We start from the raw sequence: 26500 nt of genomic DNA, 5'->3' as shown, positions 1-26500 counted from the left end.
CAACAGCAGTAATAATCACCTCAGGACTTTTTGCACAGAGAGTTTGTAGATCTGGTCATCACTGTGTACAGGTACTTGGTTTTCAGGAGATCAATAACAAACAAATTAATGTTTAGGGATGGGGAGATTTTCACATATTTCCAATTAGCTGTTTTGTAGAAACTATCCAGTGGTGTAGTAATGAAGAATCCATTACTCCAAGTACTTCATACGCCTTATATGGAGGGGCATATTTATATGAATATAAATGCAAGAACCCATCAGGGCTGTGCGGGGAAAGAAGATGCAATCACTTTCCTGTAGGCTTTTATCCAGCATCATTCTGAAAGGTCTCAAGCCATGAAGCTCTGGTTACTTCCCCGTTGGTTACTTTCCAACAACTAATGCAGAAGGGTTTTTTTTCCTGATATTCTCTCTGAAAATTATTTTATATATGATTTGGTGTAAGAAAAACCACTCAGACAGGACGGTCTTTTCAGTGCTGTCCTTGAAATAAAATCCCACATTGATTTGTACAGTGGGAAGAGTTTTATATGTGACAGACCAGAAGGATAGCATCCCTTTCTGAACAGAAGTTCTGAATCCCTGTAACTGCTTTCCAACAAGTTCCCCTGCTATACCAAGCTATAGAACAAATAAATCTGATTTGGTTTTTTATCTCAATTATTAGTCTCAGAATTGCTAAATACTTTACCTGGGTAGCATTCAAAATGCAAAACAGACAGCTGAAAACAAGACTTGTTTTTTCGTGACTCATTAAAATGAGGTAGCCTATCGTCCAGGTGATTCTGAGCACTACAAATGTAGAGATAGTGCTAATCATATTTTTCATTAGTGAATCCTTTTTATTCCTACAAACACACACACACAAGTTATTAAATCTTTCTCTATACTACTTAATATCTTTTTGAGCTTTAAACTATGTATTTATTCAGAGCTGTATTGCAAAGGTATGTTTTTCAGGTGAGTTGAGAGTATACACTTCTCTGTATTTGTCTGATGTATCATCCAGAAAAGAAATCCAGAAAAATAAATGTAACCAAATTTATCAGACTAATTTGGGCTTGGAGTATGCAGCTTGGTTGTATCTTTTTTTAACAAAAAAAAAAGTGAGGTTTACCAAGGCAACAAGAAGCATTAAAAATTAGCATTTTAGGTATTATAAGTTTTTTATAATGCCTGTAACTTCATTCTAAATGTGCATAATTTTCAATATAAGAATAAGCTGCCAGTGAAGTTTGAATATCTAGTTTCTCTCAAGCCTGAAGAGACTCAGAGATAAGGTATTTCATTTGCTCCAATCACAAAAATTGTACATAAAGGAAAGAAGAAATGGTACTAAGTTTTGTTGAACAGATCAGTTCCATGGAACTTATAAAAATTAAAGCAGTCCCCTTTTAAATAATACAGTGTTCACTGTGGAGTTTGTGGCATACAGCCTGTGACAATACATGGAGTGTTGATGTAAAACAGAGCAAGTAAATCTTCTTCAAGGTGCTAGAGAACTGGCCTGGTGTTCAGCTGTGCTGGGAAAGTCATAATTCTCATTTGGCTGGACCCAGCTCTGCTCTCACTTTTATGGATTTAAATTGGGGTTTACTGTCATTGCACCAAGCACCATTACATTTGGTGCAGAGCATAACTTTTGCCCTCCAAGAAGCATGGCTATGCAGGTTTGCCTCCTCAATGCCTTTGCTTCACTTCTTGTCTTCCTCATCTCCTGCCTGCCTGTTCACTGGGCAGCACATCTCATGGCAAGGAACCGCATTCACAAGTTTTTATCTGGGTAATAAACATGCTTCTTAAAGTCTGTTCCTTCTTCAGCCCTAACAGAGAACTTCCAGACTGCCAAGCATTTACTGTGCTCTCAAAGCAAATACACAAAGCAGTGAGTCAGAATCACCCTGTTTGGACATGTGTAACTAACTAGTCACAAGACACAGTGAAGAACCTAATGCTGTGCTGTCATGCAAATATACCTGGAGCACAGTGACACGTAGTCAGGCAACTTTCATCACTGGACATTTTCCAGCTTGTACATATAGTCCAAATTCTAAATGTTTTAGAGGAATTGCCTCTGTAAATGCAAAACATAATAATGAAACAATGAGGGTTGAAAACTGCTTGGTGGGAGCCATCAGGAACAACACACCACACAAGCTGAATACACAGCATGGAAAAGGCAGATGTTCCTGTGCACTTGTTCCTTACAAGAGTTTCTTGAAGGAAGCTGAGATTTTCACTTTTCAATGTGGGCATCTGTCTGCATTCTTCAGTTCTCCAAGTAGTTCCCTTTCAGCTTGCAGTGTTGCTACTAACTGCTGTACTGACTTTAGAATGTGTTGTTTGGTCATTAATAAATAATAGGCAACAAATAACGACAGTCACTCCTTGCTTTTGGATGTATTCAAGGCTCTGGCTGAAGTCACAAGGAACCTCAGAGATATCTAAATTAAGGGGTTTAGTCAATATATGCAATCACCTTATTTGAAAGATTTTTTTACTTAGTTGGCAGAAATGGATTGTTTAATGCCTTGATTACTGTGAAAATTTCTCCTGCACACAGCAGACCTGTGCTGCTGTGCCAGTGACCAAGCTATTGGTTTCAGTACTGTATCAAGACAATGAAAAAAAGCTCAGTTTATACCAGTAGTGTGAGCACTAACAGAAGATTATTAAATCACATGGCACTAAACCAGAGAGAGACACTGATTCTAGTTGCCCTCTGCTGATCCCCTATCTTTACAACTTTCCCTGACTGCACTCTGTACCGTAAAAGTTGCAATATATACAACTTTAAATCTTACCCCATCCAATTACTGACATGGTTACAAAGAAATGTCCAGGCAGCGGCTTCGTGGCTCTAAGCAACAATAAGTACAATTGTGCAGAATTGAGTGCTGTCAACGTAAATGTTGCCAAGAAAAAATAGCACAGTAGGACAGCCACAGCTGTACACCAGGAGTCTGTGGGACGATCTGCCGTGTCAGAAGTGAGTAAGGTGTTACTGGTGTTATCACAAGGAAGGTATTGCTGGTGGTAGCTGGTAGTATCACTGCTGTGATTCCTGGCATTATGGTTTTCAGTTCCAGAGATGAAGATTATGTTAAAAATGAGCATTAAAAGCAGAGACTCGCTAACATTCATGTTACAGATGACTTTCGAGTTTTCCTATTGGTAGGAATATGTTTAGGAGAAAAAAGTAGAGCAAAATAAGAAAAATTGTAAAATATTTCCTCATGTCTATTTATACTAAAAGCAAGCTAGAGAGTACAGCCTTTAACATAGAAACCAAAACAATAACTTTTTTTCAAAACTGTATCATCATTACTTTTAGCCAACTTGCCAAATCCATCAGTTTTATCGGATTTCAACTAGAACAGAGAATACCCAGCAACTTTTAGGACTGGGCCTTGTCTAAAAGCAGTTTGGGATGCATTTTCCTTTTTCCACTCTGCTCTTTTTGGAATCCTTTTCTTCAGTGTTAAGAAGTGAAGTAGCATAAAACACATATTTCCCAAACGTTCTCCAAAGTGCAAAGAGAATAATAAAACTCTACTTCCAAACTTCTTATCACAGAATCAATTATGTTGGAAAAGACCTCTGACATCATCGAGTCCAACCTATGACCCAACATCACCACGTCAACTAGACCATGGCACTGAGTGCCACATCCAATCTTACCTGAACACCTCCAGGGACAGTGACTCTACCACCTCCATGTAATATGTATATTATACATTTATATACATTATATACAGTTATTTAACTATAATCTTAATTATATATAATTATATAATATATAATTATAATTATACATATATTATATAATATANTTTGTTTTTTTTTTGGCACAGTGCCCTGTGGCAATAAGCAATTGACAGAGTTTGTGGGATGTATAGGTGACAGAAATGAAGGGTGTTTAGAAAATGTGGCATAAAAAACATTTTTCAACTTCTTTATTTAACAGCTGATATTGCCAACTCAGTACTGTCAACCTAGGAGATTTGTACCCAAAATACTATTCCACAAAAAGTTACAGGTATACCAGAGTAGATTTGTCCTAGGGTACATTAGTCTTATATCAAGAATGAAAAAAACCAGGTCCCTGGAGGACAGTTTTTTCCTCCAGGAGACTACCAAAACTTTGGAAAACAAGAAAATTCAACAAAACTGGCATGGCCCAATATACGTACCAATGTGGGGGGTGTTCATCCTTCATACTATCTTTTAACTCTGGCTTCCAGTTAAAACCATTGTGTGCTTTTTTTTGACTTCGTCCACCAGGGACTGTTTCCAGATGTTACTGCTTTCTTGCAGGAAATGCTCTATGTGACTGTCCATTTGCCAAAAAACCCGAATTTTTAGATGATATGTATTCATGTTTGGCATGGTTTCTCCAGAAAACAGTAGTTGGCCTCTTCTTACAATATTTAACAAAGCTTTTAAGTTCAAGTGCATCCATATTACAGATCATAATCATCACCATGTGTTAAGTATGGGTATATATAGTTACATACAGCTAAGTACAGATATGTATAGGCACATGGGAGATGTGTCATTTCTAAGGAAATTACTGAAACAAACTTATAATTGATTTTTTCACTCCTACGATTATTCCTCATTTTTAATTGAGCTGCCTAATACTGTGAAGAGTTGTGTTCACTTCTTATTTGCACTTCAAGCTGCTTGTTGCTCATTAAAATGCAGTTCTAATTGCAGTATCCTGAAGAAGTATGTTGTCCAAAAGTGACTGCATGCTGTTTGATGTATGATTGCATGAGTGCCACTGTGATGCAGGAGGGGAGGGGACGGTTCACAGCATTTATCACTGTTTGCTTCCTGTTACAGTGTGGATTCAGCATTACATCAGTCATGTAATGCTACTGATTTCTGAAAGCTGTTGTTTGACTTAGGCAGAATTCAATTGGCAGTTGTTTAATGCTCAGTCAATGGGAATCTGAATCCGAGTTACCTGAATAATTCACAGAAATGGGTGACTTCATTGGCAATTTTAGCTGAGAAAGGCACATAAAGTAAGCTCAAAATGCAAAATTATGCTGTTATTGATATCTTTCATAAGGTTTACTGGAAACACATGCATCTCTTAGTAGCTGTCAGCTCCCCTTTTAAAATCAAATCATTGTCAGTACCCGCTCTTTGCTAGTGCCTATCTCTTTATGTTTCTGTAGCCATTTTATCTCCTTGCAATCCCAATCCATAGTACAACACATCTGAACTGCAGCTGCGTGATCATGCCCGTGTCTTTTGGGACTACTCTGTCAGTGACTGGAGCACTGCTGGCTGTGCAAAAGGAAGAGACCAGTTCTTGAGATGCAGGTGTAATCACACGACTAATTTTGCTGTCCTGATGGTAGTACATTGTAGTTTTTTTAATGGGAAGAGTCTCTTTTGGTTTTTCTTTCATTTGTTTAGTTGTTTTTAACTATAAGACCAGCATGTTGATATACAGGGGGATAGACACGCTGGGCTAGAAGGCACAGGAATTTTAAGATGTCCCCGTGTACTTGCTTCTGACCTGTGGCAGATCTGCAAATTGTGACATGCGAGCTGTGCCCAAGCTACTGGAGAGCCAAATGTATTGGCAAGTCCTGGCTCTGCACCCCTATTGTTGCAGCTGATTGTTAAGTGAGGGTATATCTAAAGTCTAAGGTGGCCCCAGAAAAAAGTATAGTAGCCTGGAATCTGGGCCAGCTGTGGCACCGCCTTGTGCTGGGTAAATAACTCAAAGGATTTAGCATTACCTACTTCCTTTGCTTATATGCTTATAAAAAGCAATTGCTCTGTAAATATTAAGCCTGCTATCATAAAGTTTTATACACTTCTCTCTTGTACTAACAAGACTATTTGGGAATGACTGTCTGTCTCTGACGTTTGTTATCCTTTCAGTATTTATTTCAGCTTTTCTAAACAAAACACACCCCGGATAAAATCAGATATCTGTGGTCACTAACTTCAGCAGGGCCAGGATTTCAGAGTTTCTTTTTACTCTGTCTTCATAAAATATGATTTCCATATTTGTACTATTTACTTATTTCTGTATTTCCCTTTATCTTATGCATGTCCTTATGGCACAAAGTGACTTCATTCTAGAGAAGATTGTCATCTGTTTATGTAAATGCAACAGTATATTCTGTTCCACTGAATACATTTACATTTACTTGGTGCTTTATTGTCAATATACAAAGACTGGTTTCAATTAATAATTATTTGTAACATCTTACCTTAGACCGAGAAGCCAAAATTCAGAATGTTCACCAGTATGAAAAGTTAAAGGTGTTTCTTCCAGTTTGTGTCACCTTGCATTTTTCTATGAATAATTTAATCTGCTATTTTGCTAAATATTTGATTTACACTGTTAAAACTCTTTTTGGCTTTCTTCAAAAGCTTCTCTTGTTTCGAAGTCCAGAACAATTTTGTGTGATCTGAAAATTTTGGCAGTGGCTAGCAACAGACCTAACTTTACTAAACCATTTTTGGTTTTATGTGCAACTAGAAACACAAACTTCAGAAAGAAATGTACCTCTTCTCATCTGACATAACTGATACAATTTGTTTTCTAGGCCTTTCAGATCAAATATAAATACGCAAAGCCTTTGGAGTATATTTCTTATATTGGTCTTGATTTGCTCATGACTGGCCTGATTGCTACCATTTCGTTTCAAATATTCACTAGGTAAGAGGGAAGATGTAAAACTGCAAGTATTTTACACTGTTACAATGCATTGCTCTGTATATAGTTTGTGGATACACTTGGAGCTTTTCAGTTCACTATCTCACTCAATACTATGCTTTAAAAATGTGTAACAGCATTCCACCACCAGCTTGACCCCCCTTGTACCCTTGTATTACAATTTCTAAACAATTATCTTTCTTCAAGCCAGTAACTGCTTGTGCTACTGTTTAATTGTGAGTGACTTAATACAAATACGATTGCAACAAATTTCCTTAATGGATGTGCCTGTGATTAATGGTGTCATGTGATTCCCCTTTGAACAAGGAGCAAAGTCACACCAACAGAGCTGTAGTTATTAGAGATGAATGCATGTTTTTCATCCTGTTTGTACTAATGTAGATTTGAGCAATTCCATCAAGGTCAATGTTTTAAGACTGTAGGAACTTCCAGACTCTGCCTCTTAAATGCACTTGTTTTTAATAATATATATTTATATACATTATATACAGTTATTTAACTATAATCTTAATTATATATAATTATATAATATATAATTATAATTATACATATATTATATAATATATGTATAATTATAATTATATATTATATAATTATATATAATTAAGATTATAGTTAAATAACTGTATATAATGTATATAAATATATATTATTAAAAACAAGTGCATTTAAGAGGCAGAGTCTGGAAGTTCCTACAGTCTTAAAACATTGACCTTGATGGAATTGCTCAAATCTACATTAGTACAAACAGGATGAAAAACATGCATTCATCTCTAATAACTACAGCTCTGTTGGTGTGACTTTGCTCCTTGTTCAAAGGGGAATCACATGACACCATTAATCACAGGCACATCCATTAAGGAAATTTGTTGCAATCGTATTTGTATTAAGTCACTCACAATTAAACAGTAGCACAAGCAGTTACTGGCTTGAAGAAAGATAATTGTTTAGAAATTGTAATACAAGGGTACAAGGGGGGTCAAGCTGGTGGTGGAATGCTGTTACACATTTTTAAAGCATAGTATTGAGTGAGATAGTGAACTGAAAAGCTCCAAGTGTATCCACAAACTATATACAGAGCAATGCATTGTAACAGTGTAAAATACTTGCAGTTTTACATCTTCCCTCTTACCTAGTGAATATTTGAAACGAAATGGTAGCAGTCAGGCCAGCCATGGACAAATCAAGACCAATATAAGAAATATACTCCAAAGGCTTTGCGTATTTATATTTGATCTGAAAGGCCTAGAAAACAAATTGTATCAGTTATGTCAGATGAGAAGAGGTACATTTCTTTCTGAAGTTTGTGTTTCTAGTTGCACATAAAACCAAAAATGGTTTAGTAAAGTTAGGTCTGTTGCTAGCCACTGCCAAAATTTTCAGATCACACAAAATTGTTCTGGACTTCGAAACAAGAGAAGCTTTTGAAGAAAGCCAAAAAGAGTTTTAACAGTGTAAATCAAATATTTAGCAAAATAGCAGATTAAATTATTCATAGAAAAATGCAAGGTGACACAAACTGGAAGAAACACCTTTAACTTTTCATACTGGTGAACATTCTGAATTTTGGCTTCTCGGTCTAAGGTAAGATGTTACAAATAATTATTAATTGAAACCAGTCTTTGTATATTGACAATAAAGCACCAAGTAAATGTAAATGTATTCAGTGGAACAGAATATACTGTTGCATTTACATAAACAGATGACAATCTTCTCTAGAATGAAGTCACTTTGTGCCATAAGGACATGCATAAGATAAAGGGAAATACAGAAATAAGTAAATAGTACAAATATGGAAATCATATTTTATGAAGACAGAGTAAAAAGAAACTCTGAAATCCTGGCCCTGCTGAAGTTAGTGACCACAGATATCTGATTTTATCCGGGGTGTGTTTTGTTTAGAAAAGCTGAAATAAATACTGAAAGGATAACAAACGTCAGAGACAGACAGTCATTCCCAAATAGTCTTGTTAGTACAAGAGAGAAGTGTATAAAACTTTATGATAGCAGGCTTAATATTTACAGAGCAATTGCTTTTTATAAGCATATAAGCAAAGGAAGTAGGTAATGCTAAATCCTTTGAGTTATTTACCCAGCACAAGGCGGTGCCACAGCTGGCCCAGATTCCAGGCTACTATACTTTTTTCTGGGGCCACCTTAGACTTTAGATATACCCTCACTTAACAATCAGCTGCAACAATAGGGGTGCAGAGCCAGGACTTGCCAATACATTTGGCTCTCCAGTAGCTTGGGCACAGCTCGCATGTCACAATTTGCAGATCTGCCACAGGTCAGAAGCAAGTACATGGGGACATCTTAAATTCCTGTGCCTTCTAGCCCAGCGTGTCTATCCCCCTGTATATCAACATGCTGGTCTTATAGTTAAAAACAACTAAACAAATGAAAGAAAAACCAAAAGAGACTCTTCCCATTAAAAAAACTACAATGTACTACCATCAGGACAGCAAAATTAGTCGTGTGATTACACCTGCATCTCAAGAACTGGTCTCTTCCTTTTGCACAGCCAGCAGTGCTCCAGTCACTGACAGAGTAGTCCCAAAAGACACGGGCATGATCACGCAGCTGCAGTTCAGATGTGTTGTACTATGGATTGGGATTGCAAGGAGATAAAATGGCTACAGAAACATAAAGAGATAGGCACTAGCAAAGAGCGGGTACTGACAATGATTTGATTTTAAAAGGGGAGCTGACAGCTACTAAGAGATGCATGTGTTTCCAGTAAACCTTATGAAAGATATCAATAACAGCATAATTTTGCATTTTGAGCTTACTTTATGTGCCTTTCTCAGCTAAAATTGCCAATGAAGTCACCCATTTCTGTGAATTATTCAGGTAACTCGGATTCAGATTCCCATTGACTGAGCATTAAACAACTGCCAATTGAATTCTGCCTAAGTCAAACAACAGCTTTCAGAAATCAGTAGCATTACATGACTGATGTAATGCTGAATCCACACTGTAACAGGAAGCAAACAGTGATAAATGCTGTGAACCGTCCCCTCCCCTCCTGCATCACAGTGGCACTCATGCAATCATACATCAAACAGCATGCAGTCACTTTTGGACAACATACTTCTTCAGGATACTGCAATTAGAACTGCATTTTAATGAGCAACAAGCAGCTTGAAGTGCAAATAAGAAGCGAACACAACTCTTCACAGTATTAGGCAGCTCAATTAAAAATGAGGAATAATCGTAGGAGTGAAAAAATCAATTATAAGTTTGTTTCAGTAATTTCCTTAGAAATGACACATCTCCCATGTGCCTATACATATCTGTACTTAGCTGTATGTAACTATATATATCCATACTTAACACATGGTGATGATTATGATCTGTAATATGGATGCACTTGAGCTTAAAAGCTTTGTTAAATATTGTAAGAAGAGGCCAACTACTGTTTTCTGGAGAAACCATGCCAAACATGAATACATATCATCTAAAAATTCGGGTTTTTTGGCAAATGGACAGTCACATAGAGCATTTCCTGCAAGAAAGCAGTAACATCTGGAAACAGTCCCTGGTGGACGAAGTCAAAAAAAAGCACACAATGGTTTTAACTGGAAGCCAGAGTTAAAAGATAGTATGAAGGATGAACACCCCCCACATTGGTACGTATATTGGGCCATGCCAGTTTTGTTGAATTTTCTTGTTTTCCAAAGTTTTGGTAGTCTCCTGGAGGAAAAAACTGTCCTCCAGGGACCTGGTTTTTTTCATTCTTGATATAAGACTAATGTACCCTAGGACAAATCTACTCTGGTATACCTGTAACTTTTTGTGGAATAGTATTTTGGGTACAAATCTCCTAGGTTGACAGTACTGAGTTGGCAATATCAGCTGTTAAATAAAGAAGTTGAAAAATGTTTTTTATGCCACATTTTCTAAACACCCTTCATTTCTGTCACCTATACATCCCACAAACTCTGTCAATTGCTTATTGCCACAGGGCACTGTGCCAAAAAAAAAACAAAACAAAACAAAAAAAAACTCTGCTTGCTGGAGTGTCTTTCCATAAGTCCTGAAGACACGTAGTAGGACTGGTTCAAAATGAACATGGCATTTTGTGCAGAGGCTTACCTTGGGACGGAAGGCTATTCCAACACTGCTCACTCTTTCACCATCAGTGTTGCCAGAGATGATTCGTTTAGACAAACTATTGCAACTCTGATAAATCCTTGACTGGATGAGTTTGTAGTTTTGATACAGGACAAATCCAACACTTCCGTTGTCTGATGAACCTTCGCAAGGCAAAGAGAAAGGCAGTACAGATAGCATATGTCAGAGAAGCTGGTGCTTTCAAAGAAGCCCACACTATGCTGTTTCACACATTCAGAATTTACAGGAATTTTTTGTTTATATGTTTAATTAAAATTCATATGAGTAGCGCAGAAGAACTGCTTTCCCATGAACCTCAAGAGACATCTTCAATTTTTGCTGAGGTGGAGTGTGAAAATAATAAAAACCCTTCTCTTAATATCATTTCTGGAGAAAAATACTGGTAAGTTAGGAAAATAATATCCTAAATCCTGATATATACACACACTTAAAATGGCAAGGCTTTTAATAACACTAAATGAGAAACAGTCACACCAGGGACGTTTACAGTTAGTGGGAAGTTAGAGGATAAGTTAGAGGAAGTTAGAGGCTGGCTGGACTTTTGCCTTCAGATCCAACTTTTGGACTCTGTTTCTTTTGCACACTTCTAGCAAATTGGAGTTCACCTAAGTGACCTAAATCACTAGCCTTAATTGTTGCTTAAGTGATATATAATGGATTTTGTTATTGATTTTATACTTGAATTAAGATCAAGAGAGACTGATTTGATCTCTCTCTGATCTGATCATCAAGTGAGACTAATGTAGCTTTATATCTACAAAAAGATACACTTAATATTGAAGGAATCTGTTGGGGGGGTTTTAAGACAAGCTGTGCTTTCAATTTAGCTGTCTTGAGGGAAGTGTTATGGTATACTGGTATTATGATAAAGGCTTTAATTACATGATCACAATGTTTTTCCACAGGATTGTTGTCTGAAACAGTGAACAGAATGTACAGTGACCAGATAATGAGCTATTCAGTGATTTTTTTATTGTCAATGCTGGGAGTGTGAGGCTACCTGATTTATCTCTTCAAGTCTTTTCTAACCCTAGTGAGAGGACTGAATTATTAATTTCTCTGCAGGCTTGTATTCAAATGATATTCAGCATTGTGATGTCTAAGTGCTCCATTAACTTTGCCTTCATTATACTCTTGTGCTGTGATGTCTCAGTGTTGCTGACACTTCACTGAGAGACTGAGGACAAGTCTGCTGGTTTCAGGTGCCCAATCTGAAACTCTTGTGATGTCATAGAAATGCACGTTTGAAGCTCAGCTGCCTCACACCCCCCAGCTTCTGAAGCAAATGAAGCAGAGGAACTATAACTTTTTTTTTTTTTCCTTCCTAGTCAACACCAATTTATCCTCTGAGCACTGCAAATAGTAAGTAGTGGACATCTGGAAATATCCCAGGTGCCTGTGCCATTAATGGCTAATCCAATTTGCAGGTATCAGGATGTGTATGTCCTGGCTGACACCTGACAGTAGTAGTAATTTTAGTTGAAATGGTTGATGTCTTCTGATTTCAGGCAAAGTAAGTGTGTATTAGTTCTTGATGTTTGTAGAGGTATGGTCAAAGATTCATTACACTCTCAATTTTAGAAAACAAAACAAATGAAAAAGTCCCAAACACTGAAAGTATTCTGGTCATTATGTGTATGTATGCATTCATCTATAAATAAAATTATCCAGCTCATTTGACATGTGCATTTCTTGTACCACCATATGGCAGTAGCAGGCATAAAAACCAACTTGTAATTGCTTATATTGGCTGAGGGGTTTCTCCCCAAAGGAGATTTTTAGTGAATATTCATTCAAAAATTTCCCAGGTACAATTTTCAAAAGGAGAAAGAATTTTCTGATACTTAAAACGTTGAACAGTATCTGAACTTCATTACTGAGGTCACTAAGAAGCCCAGGAACATTTTCCTGTATTTCTAGTTTTGTTGACTGGCACTTTCCCAGTGCTGTATCTGCAACAATCAGCAGTATATGCATTAGGATTTATGTTTCAAACTGCTGTGTCCAGGTAAATCCAACAAAGGACTTACTTCTCTGTGCCAAAAACAGAATCATAGAGGAGCTTAATTTCAGTGGAGCAGACCGGATCGCAACATTGGGCTGTGAGATGTTGCCAGTCAAAGAAAATTCCTCCACTGTTTTTGTGAGGCTGCATCAAAAAAATGAGTGGGATAAAAGCTACCATTTTTTGTTAATGTACAGCTCCAGGTTCAGTTTCTGAGCTTCCTCTCTGATTTGGTTCTCCAGTGGGAAGTGCTCCTCATTTCCTATCCCCATGCTTTCTCCAAAGCGGAAGAATCCAGCAATGTTTATATTGGTGTAAATTGGAAATTGCATATTGGAGTTGAATGCTAAAAATATTTTGTCTTGTTCATGAACCACTTTCATCCTGAAACAGAAGGGAAAATGCAGTCGACTACATCTAAAGGAAGTAGCAAGAGCTAAAGTTACCTTGATGTAACATTGACAAGATTACTGTGGATGAATTCTGTTTCATTGGCATCCAAGAGTTGACTCACCATAGCCGTTACTGCCACAGATGCCAGAGACAAGCAGAAAAAAAGGCAATATTCAAATGCAATTGAAATAAATCACCCCATGTGCTACACAGTGGAGGGGCAAGGTAAGAACAGTTAACAAGCATTGCTAAAAATACACACAGTAGAGTAAAAAAGTACAGGAAGCCATTTAAGAGAACACAGGCTTTGTGCCAATGGATTCATAAATGCCACACTTTTATTAATTTAGATAGTTAGGATTAAATTATTAGCTTAAACATCAAATGATGCTCATATTACAATTTCAAATATATGCAAAATTTACACTCAGCCCTGAGAACTGACCCAGTTCCACAAGTATGCACTCAAGACCACTTAAATAACTTTGTTAAATAGCAAAAAAAATGCATTTGTTTGTCGTGTTAGGTGTAGTTGAGAGGAAGGACGGTGTCTTTTCTGCTGGTGGGGATACAGAATTGATATCCCAATAGTAAGCCAAAAAGCCACACAAGTCTTATATTAGTCCTAAGAAGTTTCACCAGAAAGTCTTCTGAAACATTTAGCTTTTCCATAATCTGCACTGCGACGTTTGCAGCAGCAGTGAAGTTTTTTGTGGTCAGTCGGTCTGGCATGGAGGTGAGGATTTGAGTGTTACTTGCAATAGCTGAAACCTTGCTGGGGCCTGTATTTCCTGTGAGGAAAATGCCATTCAACAGAAAGAAAATGGGAAAAGGAACAAGAGTCACCGCTTTTACAACATTCTCACACAAAATAAAAACATACAAGTAATTGGTCGTCTGAAATGTTTATGTTCATGTCAAGTATGTGGTGTTCACAAATTCTTCCTAGAGAATGATTTCATTAATTCAAGGAGTAGCTTGTGTTGGAAGGGAGCCCTGGAGGTCCCCTAGCCCAGCAGGGGTGGATGAGATGAGTCTGTTCGGGGGCTCACTTTGAATACCCACAACCTCCCTCAGAAAAGTGTTTGTTTGACCAGTGTCAAGGGGAAAGATTTTCTTTTGCCTAATTGGAATTTCCCATATTGCCACTTGTCTCTGTGGCACTCATCCTAAAACTGCACACCTTGAAGAACAGCCTGGCCCCATCATTCTCCACAATTTGCCATGAGGTAACTGCAGACAGCAGCAGGACCTCTCCTTTGTCTTGAGGTCATTGAGATTCTGAGTCTGTGAACTTCTGTACACCTCTCACTATTCCTTAAATAAGTAGAATAGGATTTTTTGAAAAGCCATCAGAAGAACTTGAGAAATGTCATCTGGAGCAATCATGCCTCTCAACACAGTGTTTGTAACCTGCACTGAGGACATTATTCTAAATTCAGTATATTATATATAGTGTCAGGTTGGAATAAATGTAGAAAAAAATAAAATATTCTGGTGCTGGAGGTACTAATAAGAATTGCTATAAGTACTGGCTAGGTCCAATTTTAGTTAGTTAGCACTTAATGGATAGAGCATAAATGTCTATAGCATCTCAAGAGTCTAAACACAAAAAAAGATGAGGCATTAGCTGTATGATATATGAAGGTATAGCTAGGTAACAATAAGATTTAAAGAGACAGAAAATCTGCTAATCATCAGGTCAAATAATCTGTTTCCTAATCCTGTCAGTGAATAGTTTAATTGAATTGTTTATGTTGGGAAGCTATCAAGATTAATTCAATCATGTAGTTTTGATGCGTTTGTAAAGCTCGGAATGGTTGAAAATAAAGGTGAATGTGTTGCATGGGTAGGAAGGAAATTTGCACTTATAGTTACTGCAGATTATATTGTTTGACTTGAAAACATCTGCATATGCATCACAAACAAACAGTGCATCATGAACGCCTGTTTTCACTGTTCTGACTTTTAACGTGACCTTTGACTCAAAGTAAATATTTCTGTTTAAAAGGAATCAATCCTTTTAAACCTTGACTCTGGGTCACTGGCATGAACACCTCCTCCACCCATTCCCTAGCTCCCCAAGCGGCCCTTAGCTCACTAGATGGCAGCCTGACATTACGGCTCCCAGTAAAACCCCATATTACCGATGGCAGAAGAACAACCTTATGTTGTAACTTACTGGCATTAGAAATAGCTACTGCTAATATTATATATTAGTTTGAACCATTTAGTGAAGGCTATGTACTACAAAAAATGTAATATTGAGCTTGAGGGTCTCCCAGCAAAGGATCAAAGCAGGTGAAGCATTGGGTTGAAGGTACAGTAGTCAAGCAAAAATGCACAAGGAAAGGGACTTCTTTTACTTAAAGGGATTGTAGCTGAGGGGGAAGGGGTTTGTTTTTTGGGGTTTTTTTCCAATTGGGACTAGTGATAAGGAAATGAAACACAGAAGCAGAAGAAGAGAAGCAGTCACTGTGATGTGCTTAGTCATGTTCAGCTCTCCGTGTTTTGCAGATGTAGCAGAGTTAAATCTTTGAGCGAGGCTTAGGGGTTTATGGGTTTAGGGATTTTATGTAAGGCATTCATACAAGAGAGTTTTAAATTTGAATTCTTGAATGACATAAATGTTCTATTTGTGTTCAGCTGATCATAGAGCTGAATGGAAAGGCTTCACTCTTAATCCACCTGAACGTATTGGTGTCAATATCACTCTCATGCCAGTCTCCTCCAAACTCCTTGCACGTTCTTACAGATTTGGCATCCTGAGTCAGCATCGCCTCCATTCAGAGGCAATTGCTATAAACTGGGAACCTGACTGAGGAAATTGCAGGCCAGTTAAGAAATATGGAATGGGATGCTGTGTTCAGACAAACCCAAGCAAAATAAAATAATCACCATTGGAAATTCAGGCCATTTGCAAAGCAGACGCATGCCAAGAATGCCACTGAAAAAGGCTTTGGCCAATATTTTGCTTTCTGCTAAGTCTTAAGAAACATAACATATATATTTCTTGCCTCAATTTCCTAACCCCCCTCTTTTTTGTCCCCTGGGATGATGCAGAATCTCAGACACTGTTTAAATAGTAATTTAATATTACCTGGGATACTAAGGAGTCCAGATTTTCATTACAATTCAGAATTTGATGAGGCTTTAAAGTTTTCCCTTCTCTGGAGCACATCTGGATTGCTATTGAAGCGTTACCTGTAATTTTGTAAAAGCAGGAAGAAATCCATTTAGTACAGAAGCACTCGCACATGCACATGACCTCATTGAGAATTAAAACTGTACTGTGGGTGTGACACCCTATCCAGTGTTATTTTCTGCTTGCTTGTGAAAATTTATCTCTCAATGTTACAAGTGACCATCAATTATTTAACTAGTTGTTGTTCTCTTTAGAATATGTGTTTTACATTCATATACACAATCTTGTCAGAGTGGCTGACATTCTTTATGTTGAAATAAGACAGGTTTAGTTATGCTGGAGCTGCAGAAACACCTTTTAAATGGGAGACACCAGCATCAGCACTGAAATATCAGAAAGAGATTTTAACATGTTGTGCTGGTTTAAGAGTTAACCAGCAGGGGTAATGAACCCAACTCAAAGGAGAGATTATAAAGTCAGAATAACAATTTATTAAAATAATACAGTAAGTACAATCATACAAACAAACAATTGGTCTTAACCCACAAAACCCAAATGTATAACCCAGTACCTTGGGGCATGAACAAAGTGGTGTTCCCTGGGCCCCGCTTGAGTCCAAAGTAAAGGGAGAGGGGAAAAACCTGCTGGTGGGAGAGCTGTTGCAGTCTGGTCAGAAGCGGTGATTGCAGTCCAGCTGAGGTTGAGAGCGATGAGCTGCAGTCTTCCTCTGGATCCCACGAGTGGTTGAAAAGTTCTGAAACTCCAGGTTTATATATTCTCCAGTTCAGGCAGGAATGGTCAGTTCTTCCCTCAGGGAGTTCCATAAAAGGTAAGAGCATCCTCCTATCTCACAGGCCTCTTAACACCTAGTTTATAGCCTGAGGAGTCAGGCTCTTATGGGCAGAGGGTGCAAATAGTCTATTGACAACAGTTTCTGGGAAATGGCATGGAAGGCTATAGAATACACAGTTTTGGGTTACACCCATACCATGATGAACTCAGCTGTCCTAACTAGGACACATGTCTTGAAAAGCATAATTTATATGTTATGAAAGAAATGCAAAGGGCACATGGAACAGCCATGCAACACTTACTCCTCTACAAGGTCTGTGAAAGCTGAGACAGTTCATGGAACCACAGTTGATGTAAAGCATCCTGAATCCTAATGCTAAGTAGTAGGATACAAACACATTGTTTTTCTATCAAAAGGCTCTATCTGCTCTGTCAGGAGCAGATACTAACTGACCCTAAGCCCACCCCTAGACAGGCATGGATCTGACTCAGGCTGTGTACCTTAAATTCTCTGCATTTGGGATAGAAAGCTATGTGGAAAAGTTCATGTTTCTGCTGCCTAAGCTATCCAATTCTGGCTTGAAACACAGACTTTGCATCTTGTCTAATAATCCAACATCTTTCACAACCTTTACATTCACTTTTAGGAACTAGAAGCAAAAGGAAAGAAATGCATACCATTCACAGCATCGGGTTTACATTTTTCTTTGGAGTTGCCATACTTACCCACTATGATCCATTCAAAAGTAAGGGGTTTTCTATTGCTTTCAGAAATGTTCACTGCGCTGGTACTGTCGTCACAAAAATTAACTGCACAGAAAGAAAAAAATAACCTATATCCAGATGAAATATTTCTAGCACAAGGATCAGTTTTCAAAAATTAGGGAGTGTTGAGACAATAGAAGCTCATTGAATCTTTTGCCCTAAATTAAATAAAAGCAGTTGGGTAAATCCTGTCTAAACCCAAGCTGCTGAGCTGCCACAAGTGATATTTATGAAGTCAGTGAAATCTTAAAAGCCCATCCTCTTTGCCATCTCTCCTATTTTCACTGCTTTGGTCCTCAAAAATTTGTAAAATATTATAAAGCTTCACTTTCAGTGTCTTAATACCCAGGCAGAAAACAGATTTGGTAACCTACTGCCACAGAACACAGCAGGTGGCAAAGATACACGTTACTTCAAATGGGGCTTGGACAATTGATGGGGAACAGTTGTCTGGTGACTCTGAACCATGATGGGTCAGATGGGACTTCTGGTTCAGGAAGTCGCTGTCCTGCTGGCTGCTGGAATGGGACAGAATGACCACCCCAAACCCTACACCTTGTCTAAGCACACAACACTGGCTACATTTAAAGGCAGGATGATGTGCTCAGTTGAACCCATGGCCTGACCCAGTACAGCAACCTATTACAATCTCAAGTCATACCATACTGCTGTAACGGAGCACAAATTTACCTTGTAAAACTACAAACACTTGGAGAAAATATTGCAGCACACAGGCAGAAAATTTTTGCTTCATCTTACAACTTGCAACATCTTGGTTTCACTAATTTTTGCTGATTCAGATCACATTTCAGCTGACTGTGTCCCATTAGCAGGACTGAATCAAAGAAGCGTATTTATGGTCAGGGTCCTGAGGGGGGCTTAAGACGCTTGGAGTGTTCTCCATATTCTGGCACAGACTTTTTTGCTAACTCACATAATTTTCTGTATTATTTTCTGTAGGGTCTCAGTTTCCCCGTGATACAATGATACTTTCCTTCTACAGAAATTATTATGAAAAATAAGGATGCATGACACTGCAAAGATGAGGTCTGCCTTATAGCACCATATCTGACCCTTGCTTGCCAGAAGGAGGTTAGCAGGACTAGGTGTCAAAAATGTGGGGTGGAAGGAACCTCTGGAGGACATCTAGGCCAAACAGAGGCTTCACATCCTCATGTTGCAGTGTTGCAGTGACATGTTGCAGTAACACGCTATCTTTTTAAACCAAACCATTTCTCTTCATGCTCAGTCTCAGCCATCCCAAACTGTAGTTTATGACTGTTGTCTCTTGCTTTCCTTTTGGTGTTACTGAGAAGGATTGGTCTTTGCAACTCCCACTCAGCTGAAGATTGCTTTTAGCTCTGCCCTCAGCCTCCTCTTCAGCACAGTGAACAAGCCCAGCTCTCTCAAGTGCTCCCTGCATGCCACCTGTCTGAGGCCCCTCACTGTCCTCAGCACGTCCTGTTGGACCTTCTCCAGCTTCCCTAAGCCTGATTAATCTGTGTTACAGGTGGCAAAACGAAACACCTATTTGCCTCACCAGTGCCAGGAAGGGGAGAGTAACAGTGTCCATCAACCTGTCTGCTTCCACATAACATAGCTGCTCTTCTCCCTTGGCAATGAACCACGTGCTCTTGGCTCGTACTGAACTTGGCATCCATCATCACTCCCAGGTAGCTTCCAGCAGGCCTGCTCCTCAGCCAGCAAGTTCCTGGTCTGTACCAACGCACAGTCCAATGCACGGAGATCAGCACTTATTCTTGTTGAACGCTATGAGTTTTCTGCTGGAGTGATCTTCAGGTTTCTCAAGTTCTTTTGCATCAAAGCTCCAGCCATACCCCAGTCTCAGCCATAGCCTCTATCCACCCACCAGAACCTACGATGATTTTTATTCCGTCTTTTGGCGGAAATAGTAAGTTTTGTTCAAAGTAGTCATTGCACACGCTGCTGCAGCTTCAGGAAACAAAAAAGCACAGTCTAAGCAATATCAGGGAAATTGCAAATCTTAGAAATTTCTCAATATATTGTGGTATTTGTTGTGTTCATCAAGCTCTGAAAATGTTAAGGTTTTTTAAAAGAGACTGGAAATCTTGAATGGTTAGGGGGTATTCTGCAGCAGAAATTTCGGTAGGGAAGGGATTGGTGGACCTCAGGCTCTGAAAGATGGATCCAACATCTGGGGTATCTCCAGAGACCTCACAGTCAATCTCACCTGGTCTCTAAGTGAAGGATGGAGTTGGAGTCCCTTCCAATAATGTTCACAGTGGATATTGCCCACCTGTGCCCTGGCTGCAGTGTATGCCTTGGAAATAATGCAGAAAACTGGAGTTGAGGACTGCCATTTGATCTGACATTTTAATGCCTGAGTTTGGAGATGCTGACAAGCTGAGTAAAGCCAGAAAACTCAAAAGTAAATATCACTGCCAGGAACATGTGCCATTGTATATTTCTAATGTTCTCACTGAACTAAAAAGATTGCCTAACTTCCTACTCTTTAATGTCATTCATAGAACTGGAAGATTATTGCAAACTATAGGGGCTGTGCCACGTGACAGTGGTAATTCTGTCCTTGGCACACATTGTTCAGCTTTTGCTCATGTTGTTGCTATGTAGCAATTGTGTTTCAGGCTGTCTCAGCTACATTGCAGCCAGATGTGTGTGATGATAGTGGAATAACATCTAAATGTCGTTAGGTAATGTCCGTATTAGCCACCAGCTTTTCAAAACACATTAGCTCTCCACTGGAAATCTTACAGAAAACTCCTCCAGCAATTGAGACCTGGGTCACCCAACTAAGCAGCTGTGGAGAACATTTGTTTCTGTGGGAGCTGGTGCCTGGTTGGGCAGTGTTGCCCCACTGCTCAGCAGCACTGTCTCACTTGCCAGGCACAGGCACATGGCACATGGGGCCATATGGCATAGGGCTGACACTGCTTTGGATTGGGAGCCTGGGAACCCACAGGATACAGGGAAAGCTGCAGCACAGCTCCAAGCCTCTGTCTTGCTCGGTGAGCACCTTCCCAAAACAGCCAGGGAGACAGCTGGGTAATCTGGCACAGAGGATCCCAAAACCAGGAAGGCTGCCCTGAAAACACCTGAGCCCTGGGCTGCCTGCTGAGGAGCAGTAGCAGATGGCTGGGGCAGCCTCAGGTGGGAGCAGTGGTGGCAGTGCTTCCACAGCTGGGCTGGGGGCAGGAGTCTGGCTTTGGCACTGTTAGTCATGGGCTTCAAAGGAGTGTAAGGAAAGGGAAAGGTGAAAAGGAAGACAGGGCTGACACTTTGAAAGAAGTGGAACAGAAAAGCAGGTAGATGTTGGGTAAAAAGCCCTGTGTTTACCCCTGGAGGTGCAGACATAGCTGCCATGAGGCCCGTGCAGCAAAGGGCAGCAAAAGGCATCAGCCTTATCTTTGCCTTCCCCAAAAGAGGCCCTCTGTAACAAGGTGGCACTCCTAGGATCTGTTAATCCTAGTTGAAGCTGTGCCTCAATTTAGTGCTTCCTGGTAACTTTTCTTAGCCTACTATTCAAGGTCTCATGTAGCCTTTTTTTTTTTCCAAAGAGAAATCTGTGTCCTTCCTGAACATAAATTCCTGAGTTGACTAATGCATTTATATCTACTACACACACAGTAAAACTCATCAGGCTCCAGTAATTGTGGCATTAGCTTAAAATCACAGGGTTCTCCTGGCTTTAAGATTCAGAGAACATCTTTGCCTTTGTCTTTTAAATTTTGCAGACATTATTAATCTCAAGAATCCCATTGATTTTTGACCATATATATTTCTAAACTAAAACTAAACAATTTTTGCATAATACTATGTCACCATGAGTTCATTGTTGATGCTAATACTTGTGGTTAAAGTCTGAATAAAGAAACACTACCACTATGCACAGCAAGCAATGCATCAGAGAGGCAAGGAAGTGTTCTGCAGCCCTGAAGTAGCTGCAGTTGAAATCCATTTCCTAGCAGCTCGTTTGCTTGCAGTTCTGTAGATGTTAAGCATAAGCAGAGTTATCCCCATGCTGCACTGAGTTAACTCCAGTCTCATCTGTGTTTGGCTCCAAGTCAAACAAAGCTCTGAGCATATACTTATATTAGCAAAGGTAGATTATTAATGACATATGTTAAATAATCGCTGTTTACTTTTGTGTCCCTTCTTGGGCTTGGGTATGTTCAATCCCTACAAACATCTGATAAATCTCTTAAAGTCAATGTAACCTAATGTATCCTCATATAAACTTTTCTTTAGGTTTCTTGGTCTCAAATCATATCTGACTCTTTGCTGGACAAGCAGCCAGGAGTATTGGATTCTTTCTATGGATTTTGAATATAGGTCCATGCAAAATTTTATGTCACAGAAATACAGTGAGTATTTTGCTAAGAGAAAACACTGACCAGCTTTCTACTCCAAGTTTGCACATGGAAGTGTTTTACAAGGGTGCATTGACCTGATTTTCAGATATAGAATATGCAAATCTCTGATATTCTTTCAATAAACTTTTCTGTAATGCAAGTTACAAAGAAAACATGAACAGGTACTGTACAGCATGTCTTGCTTATATGCATGCAAACATATAAGCATATGCAAAGTGAAATATTTCCACTTTAGAATGCAATTACTAGGCTAGATAGAAGTTTATTTTTGTCTTTTTAAAAATAAATCAAATTTCTACCAGAAGAGTGAGAAAATTACAAAACATTTCTCAAAGTTATATCAGAAGATTCATGGTCAGTGTACAGATGTTACAAGGAAAACACTCCTGAGATTGCTTGTCATCCTGTTCTGTTTTACAACAGCATACAGAATTTGGGGTACCTCATTAAATATCAGTGTTAGAAGAAAAATGTTTGCACCTGAGAAGCATGCAACATGGATATAATAATGTTTGTCAGCAATTATGTTTAAATATTTAAGGAAATAGTTCAAATGGGGTAGAATTATGTTTCTTACCTGCTTTAAACCTGAGGAGCTCCCAAATACAAAGTGCCCAAAGGGTCACAGTCACTACACAACAGGTAATTCCAACAAACATTCTGTCCCAGTGGACAGAAGGCATGTTGTGGAGCAGACTGTGTGCTATGCTATGAAAAGGTACTGTACATTCATAATCTTGTGATGGATAAACCATTAACTGCTTGTCTACTGATAAAACTTTGACCTTTTCCATTCCACCCAGGAAAAAAGTTTTGGCATGTGTGTGTATTACCTCCTGGGAACTGGCTCAGACCAGGCCTGCATATACTCTGGGGAGGGGTGTTGGCTGGCAGAGGATGAAAACGAGCCAGGCACTGTTTCTGGAGCTAGCACACAGGGATTAGTCCCTTTTGGCCTCAGTTCATTTGCTAGCACAGCCATAACCACCAGGCTCTGCAGCAAGGTGGCCATGAGGGACCAGGGAGGATGCTGTGGGAAGGTCTCTCCTCTGCAGAAATGTTCCTCTTGGTGCTGAAAGGAGGTGGAAATGCTGTCTGTATTAGGACTGGCCCAGGTCAGGCACTTGGCACACACTTTCAGGACAGTATACGGCATTTCCATACTACTTAATTTGAACAGGCAGTGCAGAGCCTTTTTGCATCCCCTCTGTGCACTTCCAGCACTATATATGGTCACTCAGAAGGCAGTGGCACAACTGGGAAAAAAATCTGCATGGCACACCTGGGAATAACATCTGTGTCTTCTGATTCATCCAGAAGAGAGCGGGGAAGCAAAAGAAAATGGGTAAAAGGCAAAGTAAAATGTGAAGGGGGAAGAAAAGTTATACCACCAGAGCTGCCAAAATCAGCATCTTTTTCTGCATACTAGTGTGTATCCTGCTGACAAATTCAAAGCTAAGAGATGATATCACAGTCCAAGAGAAGAAGAAAATAGAGTTATTTTAAGAATGAGTTGGAATAAACACTGTCTTTTTTGTCATCAGCAATCAGTGGATTAATTCCCCATGTGTGAGTAGGGACAGTACCTTGTTTTTATATGGTGGTTTTCATTAGTGAGGAAAGGAGGTTTGTTTGGCTGTTTTTAATTACTGAAGCAATTCCATCTCAGTTTAAAAAACAAGGCTCAAAAAGCTGATGTGACATGCCAAAGATGTATGGAAATGCAGTCAAAAAAAAAGGCTCAGGTCTCTTGGGATGTGGCCCAATGATCGAGACACTAGATACTCCAAATACTTCTATTAATACTACTAGATACTACTGTTTCTTTAACACATTGCAGATTATTATGATGTTTTTTCTTCTTACCAAGAGTAAAGATAAGTAAGATAAGTTATGCATTAAATCTTCTTGGTGGCAATCTGCAAGGTATTAATAATAATACTCATGTTCATATTCAAAGAAACTGATACAGAAAATAGAAAAACACATCTAATGTTTAGTGATCAAGACATTCCATATTGAAGAAAGCACCTAAGGACATAGGGAAGACTGAGGAAATCCTGAAATAATTAGATTACTTTTACAAATGGGAGTTCCAAAATTGTTAATAAGCTTCTTCAGACAGCCAAATGTCTTAAGTGTCTGCTCACAGAGGTTTTAGTTAAAGACAGGCTGTGCAACTACTGGGACAAACCTCCAGGTGGGACAAGGCTGCCTGCTGTCCCTCTGGGTGCAGCTCTGTCCAGCTGTGGGTCTGCCTGCCTCTCTGGGGTAGCCCTTGTGTTACGAGTGTGCCTCTTGCCCTAGATCTTTCCTTTCTCTATGTTATTCTCATTAGCATGGAAAACAGAGAAGGGAAAATATCCTCAGTGCTGGGATCAGCACAGAGGCACAAGGAGGGCACAGGAACCTCGACATCCAGCTGATGAGTGGAATTCTGAGGGTGGGAGGATACAGCTGTCTCCTGGCCATCAAGGGGCCATTTGAGCCTTTTCCCGGCCACTGAGGGGCCCTTTGAGCCTTTTAACTCAGCAAAGTGATGGTTGTATGGCCCAGCTATCTCACTGCTGTCAAACTGTGCAAAACAGCAATGCTCAGCTGAAGAGAACATCTCCTCCTTGTCCTGCTCACAAAGAATGCTTAGGACCCTTGCACGTGTTAATTGCTTTACTGCCTCTCGCCATAAACAGTTAAATGTTTGTTTTTCTGTGGTTGAAAGGGACAAGCATGTAAAACTGAATCTAAGAGACACATGGGAAGATGCTCATCTCTGAGCAGAACTAGTACAGACAAAGCAGAAACAAAGTGTAATTTGGATCTTGCGGATGGGGGAACTGAGTCACAGAGTAGTTCAGTGACACTAAGTTAAGTTACATCCATAAGCTTATCTAAGCTAAGTCTGAGGTTTGCAGTATATTAAAAGCATATCCAGCTTCTGAATCACAGGTCTGAGTCGTTTGCTAATAGACATGCTGCTAGATGATTGCAGATATTTTTAAATGACAAAATAGGAAAGAAATAGGAATTAATTCTCATGGTTATTTACATTGCTGTTTCTGTTCAATGGAAACAACATCCCTTCTTCTTTCCTTTTCATAGCTGTCATCATGGATGTCTTTGACCAGCATGTTGTGTTTAGATATATGAAATATTGTAAGTCCAAAACCTTCGTTTGCAAGCCCAGGTTTGCAAATGGAAGACAATTTGTTAACTGGGAAGTAGGATTGTGAGTAAAAATGATTGTGAACTTCTAACTTTGCATTAATGTTTTATATAAAATTTAGGCGGGAAAATGGCATAAGAAACCAGATGGCAAAACCAACACGAATCAATAAAAACATTTTGAAAGATAGTACACTTTTATGTATGAAAATATTAAACCATGTTTATATGATAGAATAATCAAACTGAAGGGAAACCTTAATACTTGCAAATGTGTATATGGTGTATACACACCACTCTTGAGTGACGGGATATGCTTCTTTTGCTTTCCTCCATTTCTTTTAAGCCTTAATTAAAGCCAGATGTTTCTTATTGCCTTTTTTTTGTTGTTTTCAGGCATGCACAAAGTGCTGTGCCAGCAGTAAACACCATCTCTGACTTTTTTTTATGTGTCGACTGCATCTGGCTGAGTCAGAGTCACAAACCAGTAAAATTCCAGCAAAGCAATGCAAGCTTTCACTCCTGCTGTCATTCCTGTTGAGAGCGGGAAATTGGCATTGCTCTTTCTGGGATTGATGCACAGGAGCCATAAAAATCCAGCGTGTGTCTGAGAACCTTGCCACTGGCAAATAACGCTGGAGGCAGACTGGAATGCTGTACACTATGAACGCAACTGCCCCTCCCATACTCTTAAGAGTGCTGGGAGTGATTTCTTGTGCTTAATTGCTATTCAGTTGTATAGAACTGCAATCTGTTTTCTATTTCTTCTTTGTCCCCCTCAGGGACTCAATGGCTGGTAACTACAGTGTGTAGAAGTAACCATTTCTGCTCCAATTTCATGCCCTTACTGTGACATTGACCTCTTAGGTGCCATCTCTGGCAGAATATTTTGTCAGTGAATGGCAGTGGTCTATATGTGAGAGCTTTCTTTCCAAACCAAATTGCAAAGTACTAATGCTGTAGTATTTATAATGATGTTTTTCAACTACTTTTTAAAACTTATTTTCATTCTA

At 39.1% G+C, this 26500-nt stretch overlaps 1 protein-coding gene across 1 annotated transcript; it reads right to left on the bottom strand.

Moving 5' to 3' along the window:
* Positions 1-212: 212 nt before the first annotated feature.
* ADGRG7 (adhesion G protein-coupled receptor G7) lies at positions 213-23008 on the bottom strand. Its single transcript, XM_017830814.1, is given in 15 exon segments — positions 213-892; positions 2019-2077; positions 2808-3122; positions 3125-3171; positions 7848-7960; positions 9170-9319; positions 10814-10974; positions 12697-12804; positions 12883-13001; positions 13304-13401; positions 13896-14032; positions 16326-16454; positions 17866-17997; positions 19493-19663; positions 22903-23008. Coding segments are annotated over 15 exon segments (2208 nt in total). The 3' UTR covers positions 213-529.
* Positions 23009-26500: the final 3492 nt, after the last annotated feature.

The sequence above is a fragment of the Lepidothrix coronata genome, unplaced genomic scaffold (assembly GCF_001604755.1).
Source record: "Lepidothrix coronata isolate B3197 unplaced genomic scaffold, Lepidothrix_coronata-1.0 Scaffold184, whole genome shotgun sequence".
NCBI classification, from domain to species: Eukaryota; Metazoa; Chordata; class Aves; order Passeriformes; family Pipridae; genus Lepidothrix; species Lepidothrix coronata.
This window is presented reverse-complemented; position numbering and strand designations above follow the sequence as displayed.